General features: G+C 45.5%; 6 protein-coding genes across 6 annotated transcripts; 3 read left to right on the top strand and 3 right to left on the bottom strand.

The window, feature by feature from the left end:
• Positions 1-643: 643 nt before the first annotated feature.
• N7529_011583 (Amino acid/polyamine transporter I) lies at positions 644-2,430 on the bottom strand (the record flags this gene model as incomplete). Its single annotated transcript, XM_057247109.1, has 3 exons — positions 644-1,497; positions 1,582-2,210; positions 2,267-2,430. The coding sequence occupies 3 exons, from the start codon at positions 2,428-2,430 to the stop codon at positions 644-646; spliced, it is 1,647 nt and encodes a 548-aa protein (XP_057092458.1).
• A 1,262-nt stretch (positions 2,431-3,692) lies between these two features.
• Positions 3,693-5,155, top strand: N7529_011582 (uncharacterized protein; the record flags this gene model as incomplete). Its single annotated transcript, XM_057247108.1, has 4 exons — positions 3,693-3,787; positions 3,844-3,887; positions 3,952-3,980; positions 4,040-5,155. The coding sequence occupies 4 exons, from the start codon at positions 3,693-3,695 to the stop codon at positions 5,153-5,155; spliced, it is 1,284 nt and encodes a 427-aa protein (XP_057092457.1).
• An 883-nt stretch (positions 5,156-6,038) lies between these two features.
• On the bottom strand, positions 6,039-6,588 carry N7529_011581 (uncharacterized protein; the record flags this gene model as incomplete). The annotated part of the gene is made up of 2 exons (XM_057247107.1): positions 6,039-6,250; positions 6,312-6,588. 2 exons carry the CDS (start codon positions 6,586-6,588, stop codon positions 6,039-6,041), a joined length of 489 nt encoding a protein of 162 aa, XP_057092456.1.
• Positions 6,589-7,541: 953 nt separating this feature from the next.
• On the bottom strand, positions 7,542-10,882 carry N7529_011580 (glycoside hydrolase family 35 protein; the record flags this gene model as incomplete). Its single annotated transcript, XM_057247106.1, has 9 exons — positions 7,542-8,881; positions 8,929-9,523; positions 9,573-9,641; positions 9,694-9,822; positions 9,869-9,874; positions 9,933-10,049; positions 10,100-10,132; positions 10,179-10,431; positions 10,482-10,882. 9 exons carry the CDS (start codon positions 10,880-10,882, stop codon positions 7,542-7,544), a joined length of 2,943 nt encoding a protein of 980 aa, XP_057092455.1.
• A 3,129-nt stretch (positions 10,883-14,011) lies between these two features.
• N7529_011579 (RTA1 domain-containing protein) lies at positions 14,012-14,893 on the top strand (the record flags this gene model as incomplete). The annotated part of the gene is made up of 2 exons (XM_057247105.1): positions 14,012-14,186; positions 14,262-14,893. The coding sequence occupies 2 exons, from the start codon at positions 14,012-14,014 to the stop codon at positions 14,891-14,893; spliced, it is 807 nt and encodes a 268-aa protein (XP_057092454.1).
• Positions 14,894-17,883: 2,990 nt separating this feature from the next.
• On the top strand, positions 17,884-20,574 carry N7529_011578 (glycosyltransferase; the record flags this gene model as incomplete). Its single annotated transcript, XM_057247104.1, has 9 exons — positions 17,884-18,085; positions 18,142-18,293; positions 18,363-18,721; positions 18,783-18,943; positions 18,999-19,256; positions 19,307-19,415; positions 19,462-19,812; positions 19,876-20,242; positions 20,308-20,574. 9 exons carry the CDS (start codon positions 17,884-17,886, stop codon positions 20,572-20,574), a joined length of 2,226 nt encoding a protein of 741 aa, XP_057092453.1.
• Between the last annotated feature and the right edge of the window lie 481 nt (positions 20,575-21,055).

Below are 21,055 nucleotides of genomic sequence, written 5' to 3'. Positions count from 1 at the left end.
GGATCTTGAGCTTCTAGGAGCTCAACGAAAATTTCAGGCACAATAGCCGGAAAACTTTTGTTAGTTCTTCTCCGCATATAGTATCCATATGACCAGCCGAGGTAGCCCACTGCAAGGCTCGTATGCAGCGGCTTCATTCAGATCTATCGAAATGAGATCCAAATCTGATAAGAGCTCTGCGAACAAGAAGTTTGGTTTCATAGCCCTACAGGGAAATGATTTCTCTTTCCCCAAGAGCAGTGACTCGGACCTCGAATGTTGAATCCAGACTCGTGTAATAGACGCGACGCTCCCGACGCCTTGCGAAGCCCGAAGCCAGTCAGACGGAAGTGAAGACTGAGCGCTAAATCTCTGTTCTTGGCGTGAGTACAGCACGCTCAGCGCAACCAGTACAATACATGCAAACAGAATAGGTGAGTTTTTCGTTCGCTCGAAGCAGTATATTGTTGAACTTCTCAAGCCCCGAGCAAAGATAATATGAGGATGCGAGCCTTCAGGATGGATCAGCAGATCTCTCAGCACAATGGATTCAGTATTTATTATGACGTCAAATTTAGACAGGTATACAGGGAGTGATAAGGTACAAAACGTAAAAACTTCAATCTCTAATTTTTCTCATGCTCATGGCAGGAGCAGCGGGCATTCATTCCACCCGTCCGTGCTCATCAAGATCGGTTGCCGTGGACTCCTCCATGGACGCAACTGCAGAGCCACCGCCCTCCTTGGCTGCCACTCCAGACACCAATTTCTGGGCAGTCTCGAAATTATAATGCGGGCCTCGGTACTCGGACCTTCCGCGGACGAACCACCACAATGCAGTCAATGCCATCAAACCGACCGTTATGACACTGGTATAATTCATGTTCTGAACGGTGGCCGGCATTACGAATGGGAAACAGAAGAATGTCACGGTGACGAGAATGTACACCAACGATAGGATATTCACCACCATTCCTAGGCTTTTACCCATATAGAAGGGTCCGGGAACTATGTTCCGACGGCCAGTCAACACATGGGGGAGGATGGCCCCAAAGTAAGATAGAGTGCTAAGCACAATAAAGGACGAGATGAGGGCTTGGAAAGCTGTTGTGCTGCCGATGTAAATGCAGCCGATGATCGTAACCATTGCACTCATGGCGACGGTGGCACGGACAGGACAATTTAATGTAGGGTGCACCTGGGCAAAGTAGTTTGAGAAAGGTGTAGCATTGTCGCGGGCCAAGCTCCACCACATTCGTCCTCCAGTGACGAACGTGCCAATCAGGGTTGGGAAGGTAGCCAAAAATAGCACCGCAATGAGTCCAATAGCACCAGTAGTGGTTCCCGTAGCTTGTCGGTAAATTTCAGCAGTAGGGAAGTATCCCACATTAGTGTTGAAAACGGCATCGAGGTCCTGGATCGAATAGAACAGAGCGATCAGATAAATGAAGGAGGTCGAGAATGCCGTCAACATCTGTATCATAATTCCCTGAGGAACCTTGACCTGCGGCTTAGGAACTAAAATGACAGCAATGGTTAGGATCCGTTGTCTTCATTCGATACTTGGGATGGGATGCGCGGCATTCCACACGTTCAACATACCCTCTTCAGACAAATGACTGATACAATCAGGAACTCCCACGGCGAAGGCAGCATTAAGCAGCCCTGTCATAAAGCACACGCCATCGGACCAGCCGCCAGTCATGTTATAGTATTGCGTCCATACCTGCGAAGAAGGTGCATGTGTCTTTGGCATAGCCGCGAGAACCACTATAGTTGCAAAGAGTCCGGCCATTGACAGGATCAGTGCGATTCGATTGATCATAGGGATAAATTTGTTCCCTAGACATACGATTGCACAGCAGCTCCAGTTGACAATCTGGAACACAATAAACACCTGCCAGGAGTTCCAGGTGACGTCGGAGTGCCGCAGCAAATACATGGCCACCGCTTCATTGCCTAGCATAGAACTCATCGACGAGGCTGACAGGAGCCAGGCGCAGGCATTGAGATAACCCGTGAAGAATCCGGCGACGCGGCCATGCTTCCCACTCAGTACCGTGGACCAGTAGTATACACCGCCTGCGGAGGGCATGGAGGATGCTAATTCGGCCAGGGAGGCCGAAATTGCCGAATAGAAGATGCTGACGAGGATCAAGCCATAGAGAAGGGCCATAGGGCCTCCGTTCATGAGAGCCGTCACAATTGTGCCACCTGTTGCGGCCCAGGAACTATTACATATTCAAGTCAGTTCACATCTCGGGCAGATAAAGCTCAAATCACTGACTTGGCAATCACAATTCCCAAGCTTGTCACACTCCAAAGCCCGAAATTCCGCGACAATTCCTGTTTGTGACCCAGAGCAGCCTCCAGGCGCACCGTGTCTATCTCGGTGCTGTTTCCCAGCTGGGTTTCGCCCACCTGCGCGGTTTGCTTCTCAGCGACCACCATTTTGTTATTCGTCAAACGATATTGAATGAGGTCAACCAGGAGAAAAACAAGGGCGGCCAAGATCGGTTTCAGATATAGGAGAAAGAGAGAGAGAGAAGGAAAAGAGAGCCAGCAGAACACAATCACCCACTAGGTTGAACAAGCGTCGAAAGTTCTTCGAATTGTCTTCTTTGGGCATGTCCGGAATAGTTATCCTCCATCCGAATGAAGGTTTGAGAAAATTCTCCCAGTCCCATAATTTCGCAGAGAATTTTTTGCAAAAGCATCCCCATTCGTCGAGGAAAGGTGGATACGTAAAGCACAACGTGATGGTGCGATGAATTCCGAAGCCTCTAAACAGTTCAGCTCCGTATTAAATATATTGTATTCCAGCTGGTCTCGGCTCAGGGGGCCAATTCAATAGAAATGAGACCCCACTGTGGCGACCGGCCAATATATTAACTTTCAAGGACGACTTGGCGGCGGGGAGGGCTCGCCCTTCAAGTCTAATAATATTGGACTGTACAATGTTGATCGAGATCTCTAGCCGGGGGAGCCTGTGGCACTTTAAGGTATCTTCCTAATTTTCTGATTAATGCATGATCCCTGCAACAATATATTGTAGGAATACACTGCTTCACCCTGGAGGGAAAAATGGCCCCACGATCTAGCGTGATTCGAATGTTACTAAAGAGAGACAAAAAGGTTCGAGATCGCGTCCGGAGCTCCAATGTACTCCGACTACCCCTCATGTGGGGCCCTCCGCCCCACCCACGGCCCGCCAAGTCAATCTGTACCAAAGATGGCAAAACATGGTCAAACATGGCGACAAGGTACTATATACAGTTAAATTATATTCTACATTTTCTCTTTGGGTTCAAGATGAATGTGCTTTGATGTTTAATCCAAAGGGTATGACTGCTCTTCTCAAAGCCATTTGATTTGTCTCATTCCTACTGTAGTCATCTTCAACAACCGCGTTGTCAGACCTCTCGGGGGGGAACTTTTCCCGGATCGGGCCCCATAGCTCGCACACAACCATCGATGGATCGCATGAAATTTTAGCATCGCCCCCTGCAAGTAACTTTTTTAGCTCAGCCAATCCATCATTCGGGGGCGAAACTTCTTCGGTTTTTCCGATCCGAATTCCATTCTTGGGGGGCCCTGAATAATATCTTTAACTCTCATGTTCCCAGAACCTCCAATGGAAGGTTCGATATTTACTTTCACAACCTTGTAAGGCGGATTTGATTACCGAAGAGGGCGCCCATTTTCCTGCCAGAATGGGAAACGTATCGCCCACGCCCCACCAGCTGTTGGTGGAAGCTGCGGTCTTCTGGAGTATTGGAGCGGTACTCTACATTGGTCGAATGTATGTGTGACTGACTGCGCCTAGATATTGATGAAATACAGAGGCACTGACTTTGTAAATAGGGCCTCCCGGCTCACAGCAAATATGTCAGCCCAAAGGATATCATGTGCGCAGAATTGCTTCCCTTCACTTGACAAGACGTAACTTACCAGCCTAATCGCACATTCTAGGGGACGATTATGTGATGACAGCAACGTTTGTATGACAGCTGATCATCCCGATTTGCGACCTTCCACTGACTCGATGCGATTCCAATAGATATTTTATACGAGCTTGATGGTATTAATTCAAATTTCGGCAAAATATGCGACAAATCTGATGGATCCGAGCGAGTACGACGCGGTGCTCTCCGACCCCCAACAAGTTCGTGAGCGCATCCTTGGAAGCAAAATTGTCATTGGGCTTGAACAGTGCATGCTTTTTGTAACCTGGGGGGTGAAAGTCTGCCTATTGATACTCTACTGGCGCATCACTAAGAATCTGCGCTCGAACCTTTACGTCAAGATTACCGCCGTTTATGTGGCGCTTGGTTTCGCCGTGATTGAGATCACCTACTACGCCGTGTACTGCCGACCTTTTTCGCAATATTGGGCGTTGCCAGTGTCGAATTTGCAATGCGCCACGTACCAACACTATTCCATCACACAGGCGGTTTTCAACCTCACATCGGATGCCTTCATGTTTGCCATTCCCATACCGCTTATCGTCAAGGCGAAACTTCCACAACGTCGGAAGTTGCTGCTACTATGCGTGATGAGCCTAGGTCTTTTCACGATCATTGCCGCCATTCTGAACAAATACTTCAACTTCGCCTCCCCTATGACAACCGTGTACCAGATTTGGTACATACGTGAGTCCAGCACTGCTGTCTACGTTGCCAACATGATGTGCTGGTGGCCGCTACTCCGGAGGGTGTTCGGTATGAAGGCCTTCCAATACAGTAGTAGCCGTGGACGGCCATCTCGGGGTACAGAAAATAAGGAAAGCAATCTCTACTCGAAGACCGCTGGCTCACAGTCCCGTGCATCCTTTTCTTTAACCCGCCCTTTTCACCTCTCTCGAAAAGCTTTCTGTAGCTCGACAAAGGGTACTACACCCACTGAAAATGAAAATGCCAGGAACTCTAGCCAAGAGGCGATAAACCGGTCTACAAGTGGCACCGTGGATGATCTGGATCGCGTGGATACTATTCCACTGGAGGTTTGGGGCAAGGGTAACGAGCGCGGCACCGATGTTGACGACCTCACCACCCAAAAATCCGACGCAAAGTTTGAACGTGATCACAAGGCAGAGGTCCCTCTCGGCAGTCAGATCTACTGTACTCGCGAGTTTGACATCACTTCTCACTCCAGGAGCGGACCCCCGTCTAGATGACGTGAATGTACAATTATATATATATAATTCGTTGACTATGCAATCTGTCACGAGTCAATCTCCAGGTATCTGTATCTGCGTAGACCTACAATGAAAACAAAAGTACAGCTATACAAATAGGCTTCTATAACATATTTTCCACCTGGGCAGTCACCACAAATATTATTTGCAACACTCCACTTAGCCTACATGCAATATATAATAAACCATACCTACAATCCATAAGGCATAAGACCCATAGGCTCGCATTGAACCCACCTGGGGCTTTGCGTATATACGCGCGCATCGGGTAAATCCGACTTGGCATTTCAACTTTTACGTACGATACCGCCATAGACTTCCAAGGTTATACCATGTGATAGCTTCTCTTCATTAAAATAAATTCGTTAGACTCATCTTCATTAAATAGAAGACCCAGAACAATTATAATATCAAGAACGGTCAAGGTTTAACGTAAAAAGAAGTGCAGATAGAAAAATACGACAAATGATTGGAAAGCCGACATTTCGACCTGTAGAATTGAAGGAAAATGGAACCAATCTATTTTGTATCAAAATATATTAAGGAAATACATCCTGAATAACTTAACAAATTCAGGGTGATATTAGTTAAAGATTAAGTATCCTCGGTCGGCGATTATAAAAATTTCGGCATTCTTAATATAGTTCAACTTATATGGTTAGGTAGAAACTAAATCCTCAGTATATTAATTTATAGATTACTATTACACATAATTAATCTTCGAAGCGATTTTCATAACAATGGTAGATGTACTCCGTAGGAGAGTTTCAAATGGCTGAGATTTGTCCCAAGTACATTTGAGAATGATCCATGGATGAGGTTTGGAGGAAAATGTGATTCAGAGCAGACGGGGGAACCTAACTCAAAAGGCTCTCGCGCGTTTTGACGACTTGGTGCCTGTATATTGCTCTTTATGGAAGTCAATTACACACCCATCGGGGTTATCTTCGAGATTTCCATCACAATACTGGAAAGTAAAGCACTCTGGGAACTCCTCACGCATGTCATCGGTGTCCACATCAAATTCCTCATAGTTGTCAATGTAAAGATCTTCGCCAGTAGGCTCACTTCGTTCTATTATTGATTAGCTCACTGTGCATACTGGACCACCATCGCTTATTCTGCACAGTCGTACCTGGATGATAACGGCAGCTCGTCTTCGTATTGGCCATGACATCGAATTCTTTCGCGCATCCAACACAAAAGGCGTAGCGTGGTACCGGGCTCTTTTTACCGAGAGGTCCCTCCTTGGCATCGGTAGGCATCACTAACAGTTGACTCTCTGCTTCTCTGCGGGCCTCGTCGCTTTTTGCGCACACAGATTTGAGGATCGCGCGGATTGTCTTGTCGGACGCCTCGTTGATCGCGCGACCGAGAATTGTGGTCTCGAGCACTTCCTCTGTAATGGACATGGTGATTTACTTTATGTTGTCAGACTTAGTATCGTGACTTTATGGTTGGTAGACAAGAGACGCCATCTGTCACTGATTCGTGATAATAATTTCGAAATTACATGCAGTCTATGAATAAACTTTGACCACAAGTAATTGCTTTTACATACGACCATAGGGTGTGGAAAACAGGGCTTCCCGTCCGCTCAGCCGTACTTAAGCCACACGCCGGTGAGTTAGTAGTTGGGTGGGTGACCACCAGCGAATCCTCACTGTTGTATGTATGTTGTTTTTTTTTTCTAACTTTCCTTTTCAATCCTACTGCATTTGAGCATCTGGACCTACGAATAATTGCGGTGAAACTACTCATCTCTAGCCAGGTCATTGTTGGTACTATCGCATTCTTGGGGTTGATTGTATCTACACTGCTCGTGTTTATAGAAGCAATGTCGGCCAAGTGTAAGGAGCTAAAGAGGGAGAATGACGCTTATGTTACTACTATCTATCTATCTCTCTCTTGCATTCTTGAAGAACGCGTTTACCCCAAGCCTTCAAAAAGGTAGCTCACGAAGATTCTATAATATGCACTTTCTAGGTAAGTTCTGCATCTGAGATCCCCTCAATGTAATAAACTCGGACTTGGATGTAAGTATCTAAGCCTTTAGTACTACTCTGATCCCCGTTATGATAACCAAGAGCTTATTAGGAAGAATTAGGCCTTCGTTATGCCGCCTCCTGCCACCTTCGATATTGATATTTGGTCTACTGGAGTTTTTCCTTCAAGAGAATTACAAAGGGTGATGACATTTCAATGCGGGATTACGTTCTGAATCCATCCGTTATATTGTTGTAAGCTCAACAGAATCCGTCAGACTAGGACCCCCGAAACAATATAGCTAGAAAATGTAGAGACTTTTGCTTCCTATGAATAGGTTCCAACTGAGAAAGACTCCAGTGTTCCAAGGACTCTTCTATCAATATGCCAATTGTCTCCGATCCCAACAGCCAGCATTTACGACTTCGACGGGCTTCCTCCCCGTCATCACTGGATTTTTAACAGAAAGGGTCAAATTAGGAACCTTGGCCCATCCAGGCTCAATAGACCATAGAACCAATCCAATCCAATTCTCGCCACCGTAATTGAGAATCCCTTCGGGAACGGGGTAACTCGTCTGTGGGCCAATGTGGCTGATATACTTCCCGAAGGTGAAGCCATTAACGATGAGTATCGCCCTATATTTTCCAGAGACCTCTGTGTTGTTCTCGAAATTGAAGGTAATTGGAATGTCGTATTTTTGAGACGGATAATCAAGCTCAAGTGGAGCGGTATAGAATGCAACTCCAGGCTTCTCGATGCCATCGAAGGGCGATCCCACTTTAAATTTGCATAGAGGTGGGCGGGGAAGATGATAGCCCTGCCTTTCCGCAAAAAGCCCTCCTTCATTAAGTGGGCCCCTCTCCTGATCCATATAGTCCTCACCACCTAAATTACCAGTGATCTTCCACGTAAGAGGTGTGACGGATCCCGTTTGGGACGATAGCGAATAGTCGATTATGCCGCGTGGATTCTTCATCGAGTCCGAATCAAGAAGCCAGTTTGCGTCGTTTCCGTTGTTATCAACGAGGACCGTGAGGACGTATGATTCTCCTGGGTAGAGCTTTGGGACTTTGTAATTCGAGGCTTTGATTGATGTTGCAACGTCCCCGGGCCAAGAACCTAGAAATGTGTTGTTCAAAAATACGCTTGATGCGAAAGCTGAGCCTCCCATAGTGCTTATGTTAAGCAATGACTCCGAACCGCTCGCGATGAAATGACCTCTAAAGATCAAAACACCGGAGTGGAATCCATAATCTGAACCATACAAAGAGACAGGGGTGCGAAGTGGTGCCAAAGTATTATTTGTGTACGCATGATCAGCAGCTGGCCACTGAGAGTCATCATAACTCGGCTGAATCTCCGGGAGAGAATCCATATACTTCCAGTTCAGACTAGACAATACAGGAATCCGAAATTCCACGGGGGTGTATTGGATCTGCGCAACCCAAGAACCATCACTGGCCGTTGAAAAATTTATCTCTCCATCGTTCACAACGAGCTTTGAAACAGACTTTGGAACACCGATGATTTCCATGGTAGAGGAAGAATTAAAGTCCGCTTTGATAAAGAGGCAATTCTTGTCGATGGAGACTGATCTGACAAGGTAGGCCCCATTGATGATAACCGATGCCTGTCCTTGTAGTGCGGTGCTATTGGAAACCATCTTCTTATCCGCTAGAAGATCAGGCACCCAATAGTCATAGGCCGAGACTCGATCTTTTTCATGTCAGCCAAATTCTATAGATTTCGTCAAACTGACCCACCAAGAATATAGACGAAAAGATCATCTATTTGCACAATGCTTCTGCTAGAGCTTGTTTTCCATTGCATGATGGCTGTGGTACCAAAGCGTTCTATTTTTACTCCGGTACCTTCAACTAGCAACGGATTTGATAAAGTCAATATTGCCATTTCGTGCAATTCAGAAGAGCCCCCATAGACAATTAATACTTTTTTATCTTCAAACTGCTTCCAGGTGAAGATTTCTGCCGTCGAGTAGCGGAGCATGATGTCACCGATTGGATAATCAGCCACGTGTATCTTCGAATCTCGGCCGTTGAGAGTTAAAGATCCCCCAAGTTGAGGAATTGAAACATTTCCAGAGGACAATGGTAGCTGTAACGTGTAGTTGGTAGAGTTCAGGTTCGAGTAGTCAGTATGTCTCGCCACGAAGAAGGAACCAGTGCCGTTTCCAGTCATAGGTGTGACAGTCACGTCCGTATTCTGACTATAGACCCCTGCCGTCATGTTTCCTGGGGTGGCTTCAAGGTATCCAGGTGACACTTTGATGAACTGAGCCTGAGTTTTGAGCTCTGAATATTTCTCTCGGACCAATGTTCTGCCATCTTCTTCGATAGCCTAGATTAGTGAGCAGCAAGACAACAAATTATCCGAGTATGTGACTTACAGCCCCGTAGTCGTAAGAGGAATACCCTCCCGCATAACTAATGTATCCCCAACTTGTTCCGCCAAATATCTTTGATTCACTTAACTAGGTGTTCAAATGGCACGTTCCAAGAGGTACATACCATGTAGATGTTGAAGATAGCAATTCTGGAAGCTAAGAGATTCTTATAGAACACTCTCTCAAACTCTTGGTTAGTCTTCAGTGCGCATTGGTCATACGAGGATCCACCCCATGGCGGAGAACCTCCACCCTATGTATTGTCAGATACCATTAGCCATAATCGATTTTTAATTTACCTGGAACTACTTCAAAAGTTAGCTAGGCCGAATTCAAATATATAAACCCTTTCGAGGAGCTCACCTCGAGAATGCTGAAGGGAGTTGAAGGGCTTTGTCGCATATGGCTGGAGTACAAGTCCGTGGTCAAAGTTGAACTTCCAGTGTCCGCACTTATAGTTGGCCAGCCTTGTGGATCATTCTAGGCATTATTTAGCGCGAAATCCCCCTTTTTATCCGGGTAGGACTAACACATTCGAATCCAAAAGGGTATTGGTCGTAAGCCTAACAATTATTAGCTGAAAGTTCAACTCTTTTCATGTTTCCTTACATATATATCCCATTCCCCTTTGCCAGAGCCAGGCACAAACCGGCCTGCTGCCCAGGCATCGTTTCCTATTATCGGCACGACTATGCCAGCTTGGTGGGCCTTATCTTCCACATATTGCATAAATGCAGGATCTGGTGGATGATAGAATCCACGAGCAGAGTAGGTGAATTCGTTATCCGGCTGAAGAAGGATGATGGGACCCCCGTTCGTGATCTGTGCTTTGGCTATGATTTTATAGATGTGGCTCAGGTAGCTGCGATGGGTTTAGGAGGTGTTTTCCAAAAGAATCCATAAAGCTCGTACTTATCAGTGGCAGCTTCGAACTCAGGAGCTGAAGTTCTAAGCGTTGAATTCACTCGCTGAATCCAGCCAGGGAAGCCACCACCTGCTACCTCTGCATTGATATATGGGCCTGGGCGAGCAATGAGATATATTCCAGTTTCTGTGGCGGCCTGAAAGAAGGGCTCCAGGTCGAAGATACCCTCTGCTGAAAACCGTCCTTGCTTGCCCTCCAGAAGAGCCCAATAGACATAAAAGGAAACAGCATTAAAGCCTAGTGCTTTGATCTTCTGAAAAACATCAAGCCAGAGGGATGGTACAGGAAGTCGGAACGGATGTACCTCACCACTCCATATCATTACCCTTTCTCCATGGATAAGCAAAGATTTTTCATCCCAGGTAATAATGTTCTGCAATGGCTTCATCTTTTCTAGGTTGGTTTTGATCAAAGAATCCGACCTATAGCCAACACTGAGAGCGACACAGCCCCGTAAGGCAATGATACAGAGCTGAAGGAAATGAGGGTACTGCATTCTGCTTCGGGGCAACTATACGTCATATGAGAACCGATGGGAAAACGAATGGTTAGACGTCTTGATCGGTGTACTCAACTTATATATGAAAATCAGCGGCCGCTACGTCGAGAAATGATGACATACCAATTTTTGGCTTGAGGAATCTTTTAGCATATTGGGATCATGAAGCAATATCATCAAGGGTCGGCGGGTAAAATGATCGTATGCGCATTAGTATCTACATTCGTATCCGTAAGAAGCCTCGATTTCAATCACGAATACGGCGGGGGAAGACATTTTTTTGTTGTACTTCGTTTACTTGCATATATTTGTGTACATTTGCATACGTAATGTTTTTCTTCCGTCTTCACCTGGAGATGCACTAATGGGTATGAAAATGTATCATTGGCCATGAAAATGAGAGCGTACATTAGACAAAAATAGGCCAAGGAAGGCCCAAATTTCGGCTCTCGACCCGCCAAAAAACTCATGAAGGATAGAAATATCCTAATTAGGCGCTTATTTTCATATAGATCGCTGTTTGTGCACTTTCATATAGAATGTAGGGTCGAGGGTCGCTCCTAGGTCTACTCGAGGAGTGCAGCTTTGGAACGTTGCGGGATTTTTTGATGACTGTGACTCGTGTATCGGTATTTGAAAGGGATATTAAGTATACGGTAGAATTCTAGGATTTATAAAAACCGAAAAGGGCTCGAATTGGACGTGTGTAGCATTTCAAGTGGAGATGTCTGAATGTTAGACTGCTTAAGGTTGCATGATCTATTACATTACGGAAATCTAAAAGCCACAAGCAAATACGCATATTTTGGTTGCTTTTTCTTGGGGGCAACTGAGCATCGAAGCGCCTCTATTCATTTTCGTGTTCAGAAATAGGCTTGCTGGTCTCACACCAAGTCTGGTGCTTATCCCTTCAAGTGATGCTGTGGGGCTGGAATCAACTTGGTTCTTCGTATATGCAGTGCAAGCAATGGGCTTTCTTCCTGATCTGCACCAGTCCCATATTAGAACAGATCCACACCAGGATCGGCGAGCCAGGCCAGCTCCAGCGCAAAACGAATACGGAGCTAAATACAAACCTGTGATTAAGGATATGTTCATTTCAAACCCATCAGGCAAGGCTTCGTTTCAATTGTTGTATATGACATAAAAATCATAATTGCTTTATACTCATATCTGGTTAAGAGTGAAATTTCTAACCGACATGATCGGTCGGGAGAGACTGGAAAAGCCCACACTTTGTATGGAAGCTATAAGAGATGATATCCGCCTAGGAACTGGCTGCTCAGTTTCTTATTCTACAATCCTCAACATTAAAAAGCTAAAATATTGTCATTATTCTTATCGACGAAGGCTCGGAAGATCGCTATGTTCAACAGCAGTATCTCCAGCATCTTTAGGTTATCCAAAGCCCAGGAGAACAAACCTGCACCTTTCCAGTGGTCACCGAACGCCGAAATCATGCGATATCCTCAGCGAGATTCCCATATACATATACAACAGCCCGTAAGTCTCTGCCACATCCGGTACCCAATATCCAATTATCCTCGGCGAATACCCAGTATCTGTTTATCTCGAATTGAACGATACGAACTACATGCCTGTCATTCTTAGAAATGAATTAATGATTTCCTTAGCAAATCCAGGAGCCCATGGTGGTTAGGCTGCGTGGCGGGGGAGAGGAGGAAGACATTTGTTGCGGTCTGTAAGTTCTTGGGTTTATCTTTATCGGTTACTTGCATCGCATAACAATTTAAAGAGAGCGGTCCTGACTTGCATTCCATCAATAGTTGCTGTGGCTTCGCCTGCTTCGAGTGCTGCAAGTGCTGCTGCTGCTGCTAGAATAAACCTGAAATTGGTTTTTCGGCTGGCTAACAACATGAAAGCATGGTAGAACAGGCAGTCTATTACTAGAGCAATCTACTTAGTCATCTTTGAGGGCCTACACCACCCAATTAAACATACAGAGGAACAGAATATTTTACACAAAAACCTGCACAGACTAAGTTGCAGAGCATTATACTGTTTAGCCCACGCAGCCCGCGACGATATCTTTTGTTTCCCGGCCGCAAAATCAAACTAGGAAATTCTGATATAAGCTTACTATGTGGGTGACATAGTGGATGAAGAATGTATGATATACTGAGTTCTCTGGGTGGAAAAAGCTCGCTATCCATAGCTAGGGAGGCGGACAACAATGGATAGCGCAACACGGGATTGCACAAACAAGCAAACGCTGCTATATCCACACAACTTAAGTCCTAAAAATACTCGCCAGGGCTATCAAAAATGCATCAATTGCGTACTAGAGATACTCTCGCTTCACAACAGGTCCATAGTTGCCATGCACAAACTCCACAACTCGAAAAACGGCAATATAAATGAGCACGCAGGCGGCGTGGAGAGCCTGCACGAGTATCACCCATCCATATTTATGGTGATGATGAGCTCCAGAGAATTGAGAGATCAAAGTTTTCTCCTTCATTCGATAGTGGCCCAACTGGCATTCAGGCTTGCTTTCGCGAAAAGAAAATCGATATAGACTAACGATGCCTTCAGGCATATCCCGATCACACAAAATGGTATTTTTAATCATGCAAGGTCGGAATTTCTCACAAAAGGGTGGACAGCTCTTCGAGGCTGCTAGTTTGCTTCGCCACCATAAAACGAACACGAGAATAGAGTTTTCAACGGAGCCAGTTGCGGTATCCACAATTCAACAGAGCGCCAAGCTGCCGCTTTGAATATAATGGCAAGCATAATTTTCCCTCGAAACAGTAGCGGGTTACCACTGATGTAGGACTAGTGTGTGAATATGACTTCTTAAAATAACTCAGGGGCTATCTTTGTTAGATCTTTCCTTTAAAGGGCTACGCCTCGGCATGGTTTTTGTGAGCTAGGTTATCCTTTTACCTTTTGCATCACTAGGTGAACAACGGTTTTCGCTGGCTCTAAAGCTAGTTGAAATCAATATCCGACACAAAATATCACTACACCTGTCAATCTTCCTGCATCTCAATCATGGCGAACAGCCCAACAACCGCCGAAGTTGGAAATGGAATTTATCCATACAAACCAAGCCAAACAGCAGGCATGATGATGGCTGTCCTATTTGGCATGAGTGCGGCCTACCATCTCATAATCATGATTAAAAAGAGAACTTGGTTCTATACACCCCTAACTATTGGTGCTATCAGTAAGTCTTGTCCGCTCCAGACATTGCGTCTCGACAACCACAGACATATTTGAACCAGCCACTGACCAAGTCAAGTGATGGGTGCCGGTTATATTGCACGTTATATTTCGGCAAAGTCCCCCAGCGAGCTCGGTGTCTACATCATCCAATCGCTCTTTATTATCCTTCCGCCATCCCTCTACGCCGCCACTATCTATATGATCTATGGTCGTTTAGTCCTCTACGTCAATGCGCCGGAGGCCAGTATCATTCGTCCCACCCGGGTTACGAAGATATTTGTGTGTGGTGACGTGCTCGCTTTTTTTCTCCAAGCGGGCGGTGGTGGGATGATGGCCCAAGCTAGTATGGCAAAGCTTGGACAGAAAATAATGTTGATTGGCCTATTCATTCAGCTCATGTTTTTTGGCTTCTTCCTCTCGGTTTCTCTGGTCTTCTGGAAGCGTATGCAATCCTCTGCCAAGCTTTACACAATCCCAAAATATGGAAAACACACTTGGCAGGCACTCTTAAAATTTTTGTTGGGAGCTGCTGTGATTATCATCCTGAGATGTGTTTACCGAGTTATCGAATTTGCGCAGGGAAATGATGGCTATCTCGCTACCCATGAGGTCTATATGTACCTTTTCGATTCAGCGCCGATGCTTGTTGTCCAAATGATGTTCCACTTTGTGCATGCTGGCGATGTCTTCCCCCCGGTATTGATTTGAGGAAATCGAATGATGATGAAAACTATATTAATTTGCAGGAGAGATATTAGTCACTCAAAAATATCGTCAATAAGGATTGCTGGTCGGAAACATATTACAACCGTTACGCTTAGATTTTATAAGTACGAAGACAGGCCTATCAATCCATATGTAGACCGATATTGATTGTATATAAGGCTAGGAATGTTAAGTAGTATTGCTCATTGAATTAGATTATCTTCATGAGTGCCGTCGGTTGATATTCTTGAGTTCAATGCTACTTGATGGACACGAGACATATACTCTCGCATCATACTACGTCTCTATATTATTCACCAGTATATATTTGTGCAGATGGATTATGACTGAAGCAGTTAATGAGAAGCGAGAATGGGGTAATAGGATGCGACACATGCCTGTGGTTTCTAGGTATCGTTGCATGCCATACATGGGGACATTGTCTATTTGAATATAATTCAATCAGTCTGAGTATATTGGATGGTAAATTTACATGGGTCGGAGTGGCAAAATAGACAGTAGCAGTTCTATGGCACTGTTATCTTTGGAAACAGCGCAGAGCAGAAGTGCCCTTTTGAAACTGAACTATAATGATTGTTGTAAAGATAAGGCAGTATCAATTAATCACTCGATGATGGTCCTGGTATACTGTCGGAGTCTAGATAGCATCGTAATGGCTATCTCGACGCTTCTTTCCCGAAGCCATACTGTCTTTGCTGATACGTGGATGAAACTAAACACTCATTGCTCTCTCAGTCTAGGCATCCTGTCGCACTTTATCTTTAATCTTTTCCTTCCTTAAACGTTACCTAACCTGCCACCATTGAAACACCGCACGTCAAGACAACGATAAACCCGCCGACCAACTCGGCCGACTATACCTGTTGAATCTAGCAATTCTTTAACATATCACACTAAATCACGAAGCATAGCTTCCATAGGGACGTTGCTAATGCACAATTTCCACTAAGTCCCATTCCTCCTGCTCTTTCCACGTAAATGTTGTCCCCAACCCACATTGCAGGCGGATGAACAAATTTTCTATTTATGTTGAACGCCAAGCCGTTTGTCGCCTCTCTTTTCCTTTCTGAACCAACCTCCCCTGGACCCACATATATACATCCCGGATCTTCCATGGTGTCAGCCCAAACCCCGTGATGCAGAACAAAGCATTTTAGAATCGGTAAATCGATCTCTATCGATATCTTTCGCCAGTATTTGTGATCATCACAGGCTGGGTGACACATGGCAGCGGCAGTGTTACATATGAGGAAGAAGAGCACGCCTCCCCATGCAAAAATGTTCAGACCGTAGAGGGCCATGAATAGACCGCATGGTGTGAGAAGCCAGTCCTAGAATTCTGGGAGAACGGTCTAGGTGGCAATGAGCGTGGAGGGAAACAAAGACGCAGGACCAGATGGTGATACCAAGATTAGATACGGTTGTTCTGGATCTTTCACCAATGGAGTGGGACTGGGAGAAATGTTGGCGACATATGTGTGCAAATATTAGCTTTGCTATTTTGATTTTTTTTCTCAAGATTACAGAAAAGGTAATTAAACAGTTGGATACTTGCTGAAGGGCAAGAAAAGCTGGTAGGTCAAAAATCAGGGGGAATTCCCTTCTCTGTCAGGTAGTTCTAACCTCTGATCGACTTCTAGAATCTGTGGTAGGTATGCACATACAACTATGGAAGTCGTACGTTGAAAGTCATCCAATGCATTTCTCACTCAAAGAGTATGCACCGAGGGGCAAAGACAAGGGTGCACTCCAATCAGAGAGTTTTTATTGAGAGGGCAAACGGCAGCCTAGGGCTCAATGCAATCACTCAATATAGAAGCGATTCTAGAACAAAAGAGGAGACACGGTGTTTAAATGACATCAACTGTAAATTAGATACGACAGAACGGCATATAATAGAACACAGAAAAAGGTCAAGCAATTCGTATTGTAATGAAAGAATTCTCTTACTTCCAGCCTTATGGGTGTAGGGAGCTCTCGCAGCAGAGATGAGGGTGTTCTAGACCGATAAACACCTGAGATTTACAGGGAGATGTATATTACGAAAGTTCGATATAGTACGAGAATACGAACGTAGCTCTATGGTAAGGTTGCGGTGGGCTCAAATCGTATTCGTTACACGAATAGAGACGTCCCGTCCACAATTATAAAATTGATTCATAAGGGACCAGTGGAGATCTGCCGGGTCTGTGGAGTAACGGTGTGGGGCAAGGACTAGGACCCAAAGATACATCTTTTTGGGGGGCGCAAAAAGATTAGCCTATCCGCATCCAAATTACGAATACGGCTGAGTCAGAATTTTCTTTTTTGTACCTTGGTTCGAACGCATTGATCATGTCCCCATACTATCTAAGAGTGCGAATTTGGAGCTCATTCGACATCGTATTTTTTCAGTCGCACTACGTATTTCTCAATCCCAATTAAATACGAATACGAGTACAAATATTGCTCGTTCCGGAGCACTGCATAACCACCCAGCATGTCTGTGTCTTTCGAGTCCTGTCGAAGCTTACCTGCTGCTGTCCTAGAAAACCCTACGCGACGATTGGTATTATTTTGGCGCCATCTCTTCAACCCATATTTAGCGCGAGAGCAGTTCCGCTTAAGCGGCTAAGTCTTTACTGTTTTCTCGGCCGTCACAATTCACTTCGCTTATCCTCGTTCCTTGCAGTCCTCTTCTTGTCCTTGTTTTGTTTCCTGTGGCTTCGGTTCCCATCAGTGCCGCTTAAGTCCCCGTTTGGTGACTGGTCAGAAGCGAACTGAGCCCTTTCCCTCTAGCTATCCCAGTCTCTGCCGTCTATTCTTTTACTAACAAACTCATCAAATATCATCGACCATGAGGAAGATGAAGCAAAAACAAAAAAAAAAGTTGAGCTCAGATCAACTGGGAGAATTCGACCTTGATTGGGATCAGCCTCCTTGTTATAACGTTGCGACAGCCAGTCCTGAGCTGCATACACATACAGCAGTCGATGGTACTATTTTCGTGCATCTTCTTCCTGGAATTTTCTGACGTTCACCTAGATGTCGGGCGACTGAACATTAACTTCAAAGCCAAATCTGGATTTCAAAACGTCATTCCCCCGTTACCTCAGGAGTTGCTCACTCCCATAAAAGACTACGAAGGGATAATACCTAAATTGAACGTTGTGGTTCATATTGTTGGCAGCAGAGGTGACGATGAAACTTCTAAGCTTTTCTTTCACTCCAACAAGCTAACACCAGCACAGGAGATGTTCAACCTTTCCTGGCTCTTGGTAAGGAATTAACTAAAGCCGGCCATCGAGTGCGCATCGCTACACATGGTGTCTTCAAAGACTTTGTTCGATCAGCTAGTCTGGAATTTTACCCCATCGGAGGAGATCCTTCCGAGTTGATGGCTGTGAGTTTGATAACTTAATTCTGAAACTTTCGCGCGCTTAAGTGCTGTTGTCAGTCTAACCTTTGGTAGTACATGGTCAAGAATCCCGGTATCATGCCAAAATTTTCCACTGTTCTCGCAGGAGATATCGGGCGTAAGAGAAAAATGGTCTTTGAGATTCTCGATGGCTGCTGGAAGTCTTGCATTGAGCCTGACCCGGACACACAAGAGCCTTTCGTGGCAGATGCTATTATCGCAAATCCGCCCAGCTTTGCCCACATGCATTGTGCCCAAGCCTTGGGTGTCCCATTACACATGATGTTTACCATGCCATGGAGTCCAACAACTTCATTCCCCCACCCGTTAGCAAACATTCAAACGACAAATCTCGAGCCGAGAACCACCAACTATCTTTCATATCATTTAGTAGAATTGATGACCTGGCAAGGGTATGCGTCCTGCTTAAACAAATTTTGGGCTAATTAATGTTAATGACAGTTTATTTCGCAGATTGGGGGATGTTATTAACCTTTGGAGGAGAAAGTCGCTTTGTCTACCCCCAATTCCTTTCGCAATTGGACCCGGTCTTTGTGATCTTTTAAAGATCCCGTATACTTATTGCTGGTCTCCAGCCCTTGTCCCAAAGCCGACAGATTGGCCGTCCTATCTAGGTATGCTCATATCAGGGACCAGGGGTATGTTAGAGCTAACGAGACGAACTTATAGAGGTGGTTGGGTTTTTCTTTCGTGAAGAACCAGACCATACGCCCGAACCTGCCTTGGCTTCTTTCCTACAGGCTGACTCAACTCCGATCTACATCGGGTTTGGTAGCATTGTCATGGAAGACCCTGACAGGGTGACTAATTATATTATAGAAGCAGTTCGCCTATGCGGCGTTAGAGCAATTGTTTCTCGTGGCTGGAGTAAGCTTGGGGAGGGTAGGAGTGACCCAAACGTGCTATTCCTGGGCGAATGTCCTCACGGTAATTTCTTTCTAGAAATCTCTCTTGGACGCTTGTTAATGATGTTATAGAATGGCTTTTCAAACGAGTAGCAGCAGTGATTCACCACGGTGGGGCCGGCACAACAGCTTGTGGCCTGTTGAATGGTCGCCCTACGGGAATCGTTCCTTTCTTCGGCGAGTAAGTTATCCTATAATGTGTATTGGGGTCCTGCTGACTTCTTCAGTCAACCATTTTGGGGTAACATGGTTCATTCAGCGGGGGCCGGGCCCCGTCCAATCTCTTACAAAGACCTGAACGTCAAAACTCTAGTTGAAATGATTAAAGTATGCATATCTTCACAGGCTCTTGTTTCGGCTGGTGAAATTTCTAGGAGAATGAGGTTTGAGAACGGTGTCAGCGAAGCCGTCGCATCTTTCCATCGCAACCTCCCCATTCCGGCTATGACTTGTGATTTCCTTCCTCATGAGGCTGCATGCTGGGTTTGCAAGATAGGCGGGAAGAAGGTCAAGCTATCTGATAAAGCTGCGCAGATTCTCATTGATCGAGAGAAAATAAATGCCAAGGACCTGAAGCTGTAAGTCTTCTGTTTCGTTCTCTTACTATGTCGAAATATCGCAGACTTATGAAATCTTTCTAGCTACCACTCGAAGACAATCCAGCTCGAAAACCGTCGTTGGGACCCTTTGACCGCAGTCTCCTCTGCGCTGTTGGAAATGGTCGTTGATTTTGGCACCAACACGAGTGGCCTTATTCAATCATCTGCTAGGGTAATAGGCGCAGATCAGTCTCTAGATGAGAATGGTGAGAGCCGGACGTCGGCTGCAGTTGTAATGGCTGCCAAAGATGTTGGCAGAATGACTGGTTCCATCGCCAAGGGCGCTCTGGTTGACATTCCACTCGCTCTAACCGAGGGTCTACATAATATTCCCGCTCTGTATAATGATAAACCTCGGGATTATGGCCCTGTGGACAGCGCTAAAGCAGGTGGGATCGTGGCGGTCAAGGTAAGAAGATTTATACTGGCCTTGAGTATTTCTTGTCACTGAAAGACTTGCTAATATATCTATAGAGCTTGGCTTTTGGCTTCTACGATGGTGTTGCTGACCTTTTTGTGCTACCGTTCAAAGATGCAAGGAAGGGCGGCATATGGGGCTTTACAAAAGGTATTGCTAAGAGTTATATGGGAATTGTGACGAAACCGTCAGCTGGTATGTGGGACTGCATTCTCAATTGCACTTTTATTTACTTTTTTCACGCAATATGTGAAACTCGATTCCCATCGAATGCCTGTTATTTCTCATCTGATATCAGTCTACTCGAGGGTCCTTCCAGCTGATAACGGTCCTTTACAGGCATGTTTGGTCTGGTAGCCTATCCTGCTTTGGGAGTATACAAATCAATTACTGCGCTCCATTTATCGGCCACACAGACCCACATTCTCCTAGCTCGGAAAGTTTACAGCTCATACATAATGAGAAACACGCAGGCGAGCGATTCGGAGATTTCGCAGGTTCTGAGTAAATTCCAGAGTCGCTGACAAGAGGAATTCAGGCAGTGAGCCTGAAATGCGATGCGATGCTGATAAGTGTTCCGGTAGTGCACGGTGAATCCAGCCACCCTACCTGTTTGCTCCAGCTGCGCTTGGTACTTGGCCCTGGTAAGCGGGTTGTCTTCGCCCAGTGGTGAGCAGATGACCTATCAAAACTCCCTGAATATTGCTTCTTTCTACTTGTTTATCATTACACGACCAAAGCCGGACATGATGACCCCTTTAGTAGATTTAAGCATACCGCATCATGCCGTGTTCTCCATCGTCC

This window comes from Penicillium soppii (genome assembly GCF_028829465.1).
Source record: "Penicillium soppii strain IBT 18220 chromosome Unknown utg000010l, whole genome shotgun sequence".
Classification (NCBI taxonomy): domain Eukaryota; kingdom Fungi; phylum Ascomycota; class Eurotiomycetes; order Eurotiales; family Aspergillaceae; genus Penicillium; species Penicillium soppii.
The sequence above is the reverse complement of the archived record's forward strand: the minus strand, read 5'-3'. Positions and strand labels throughout refer to the sequence as shown.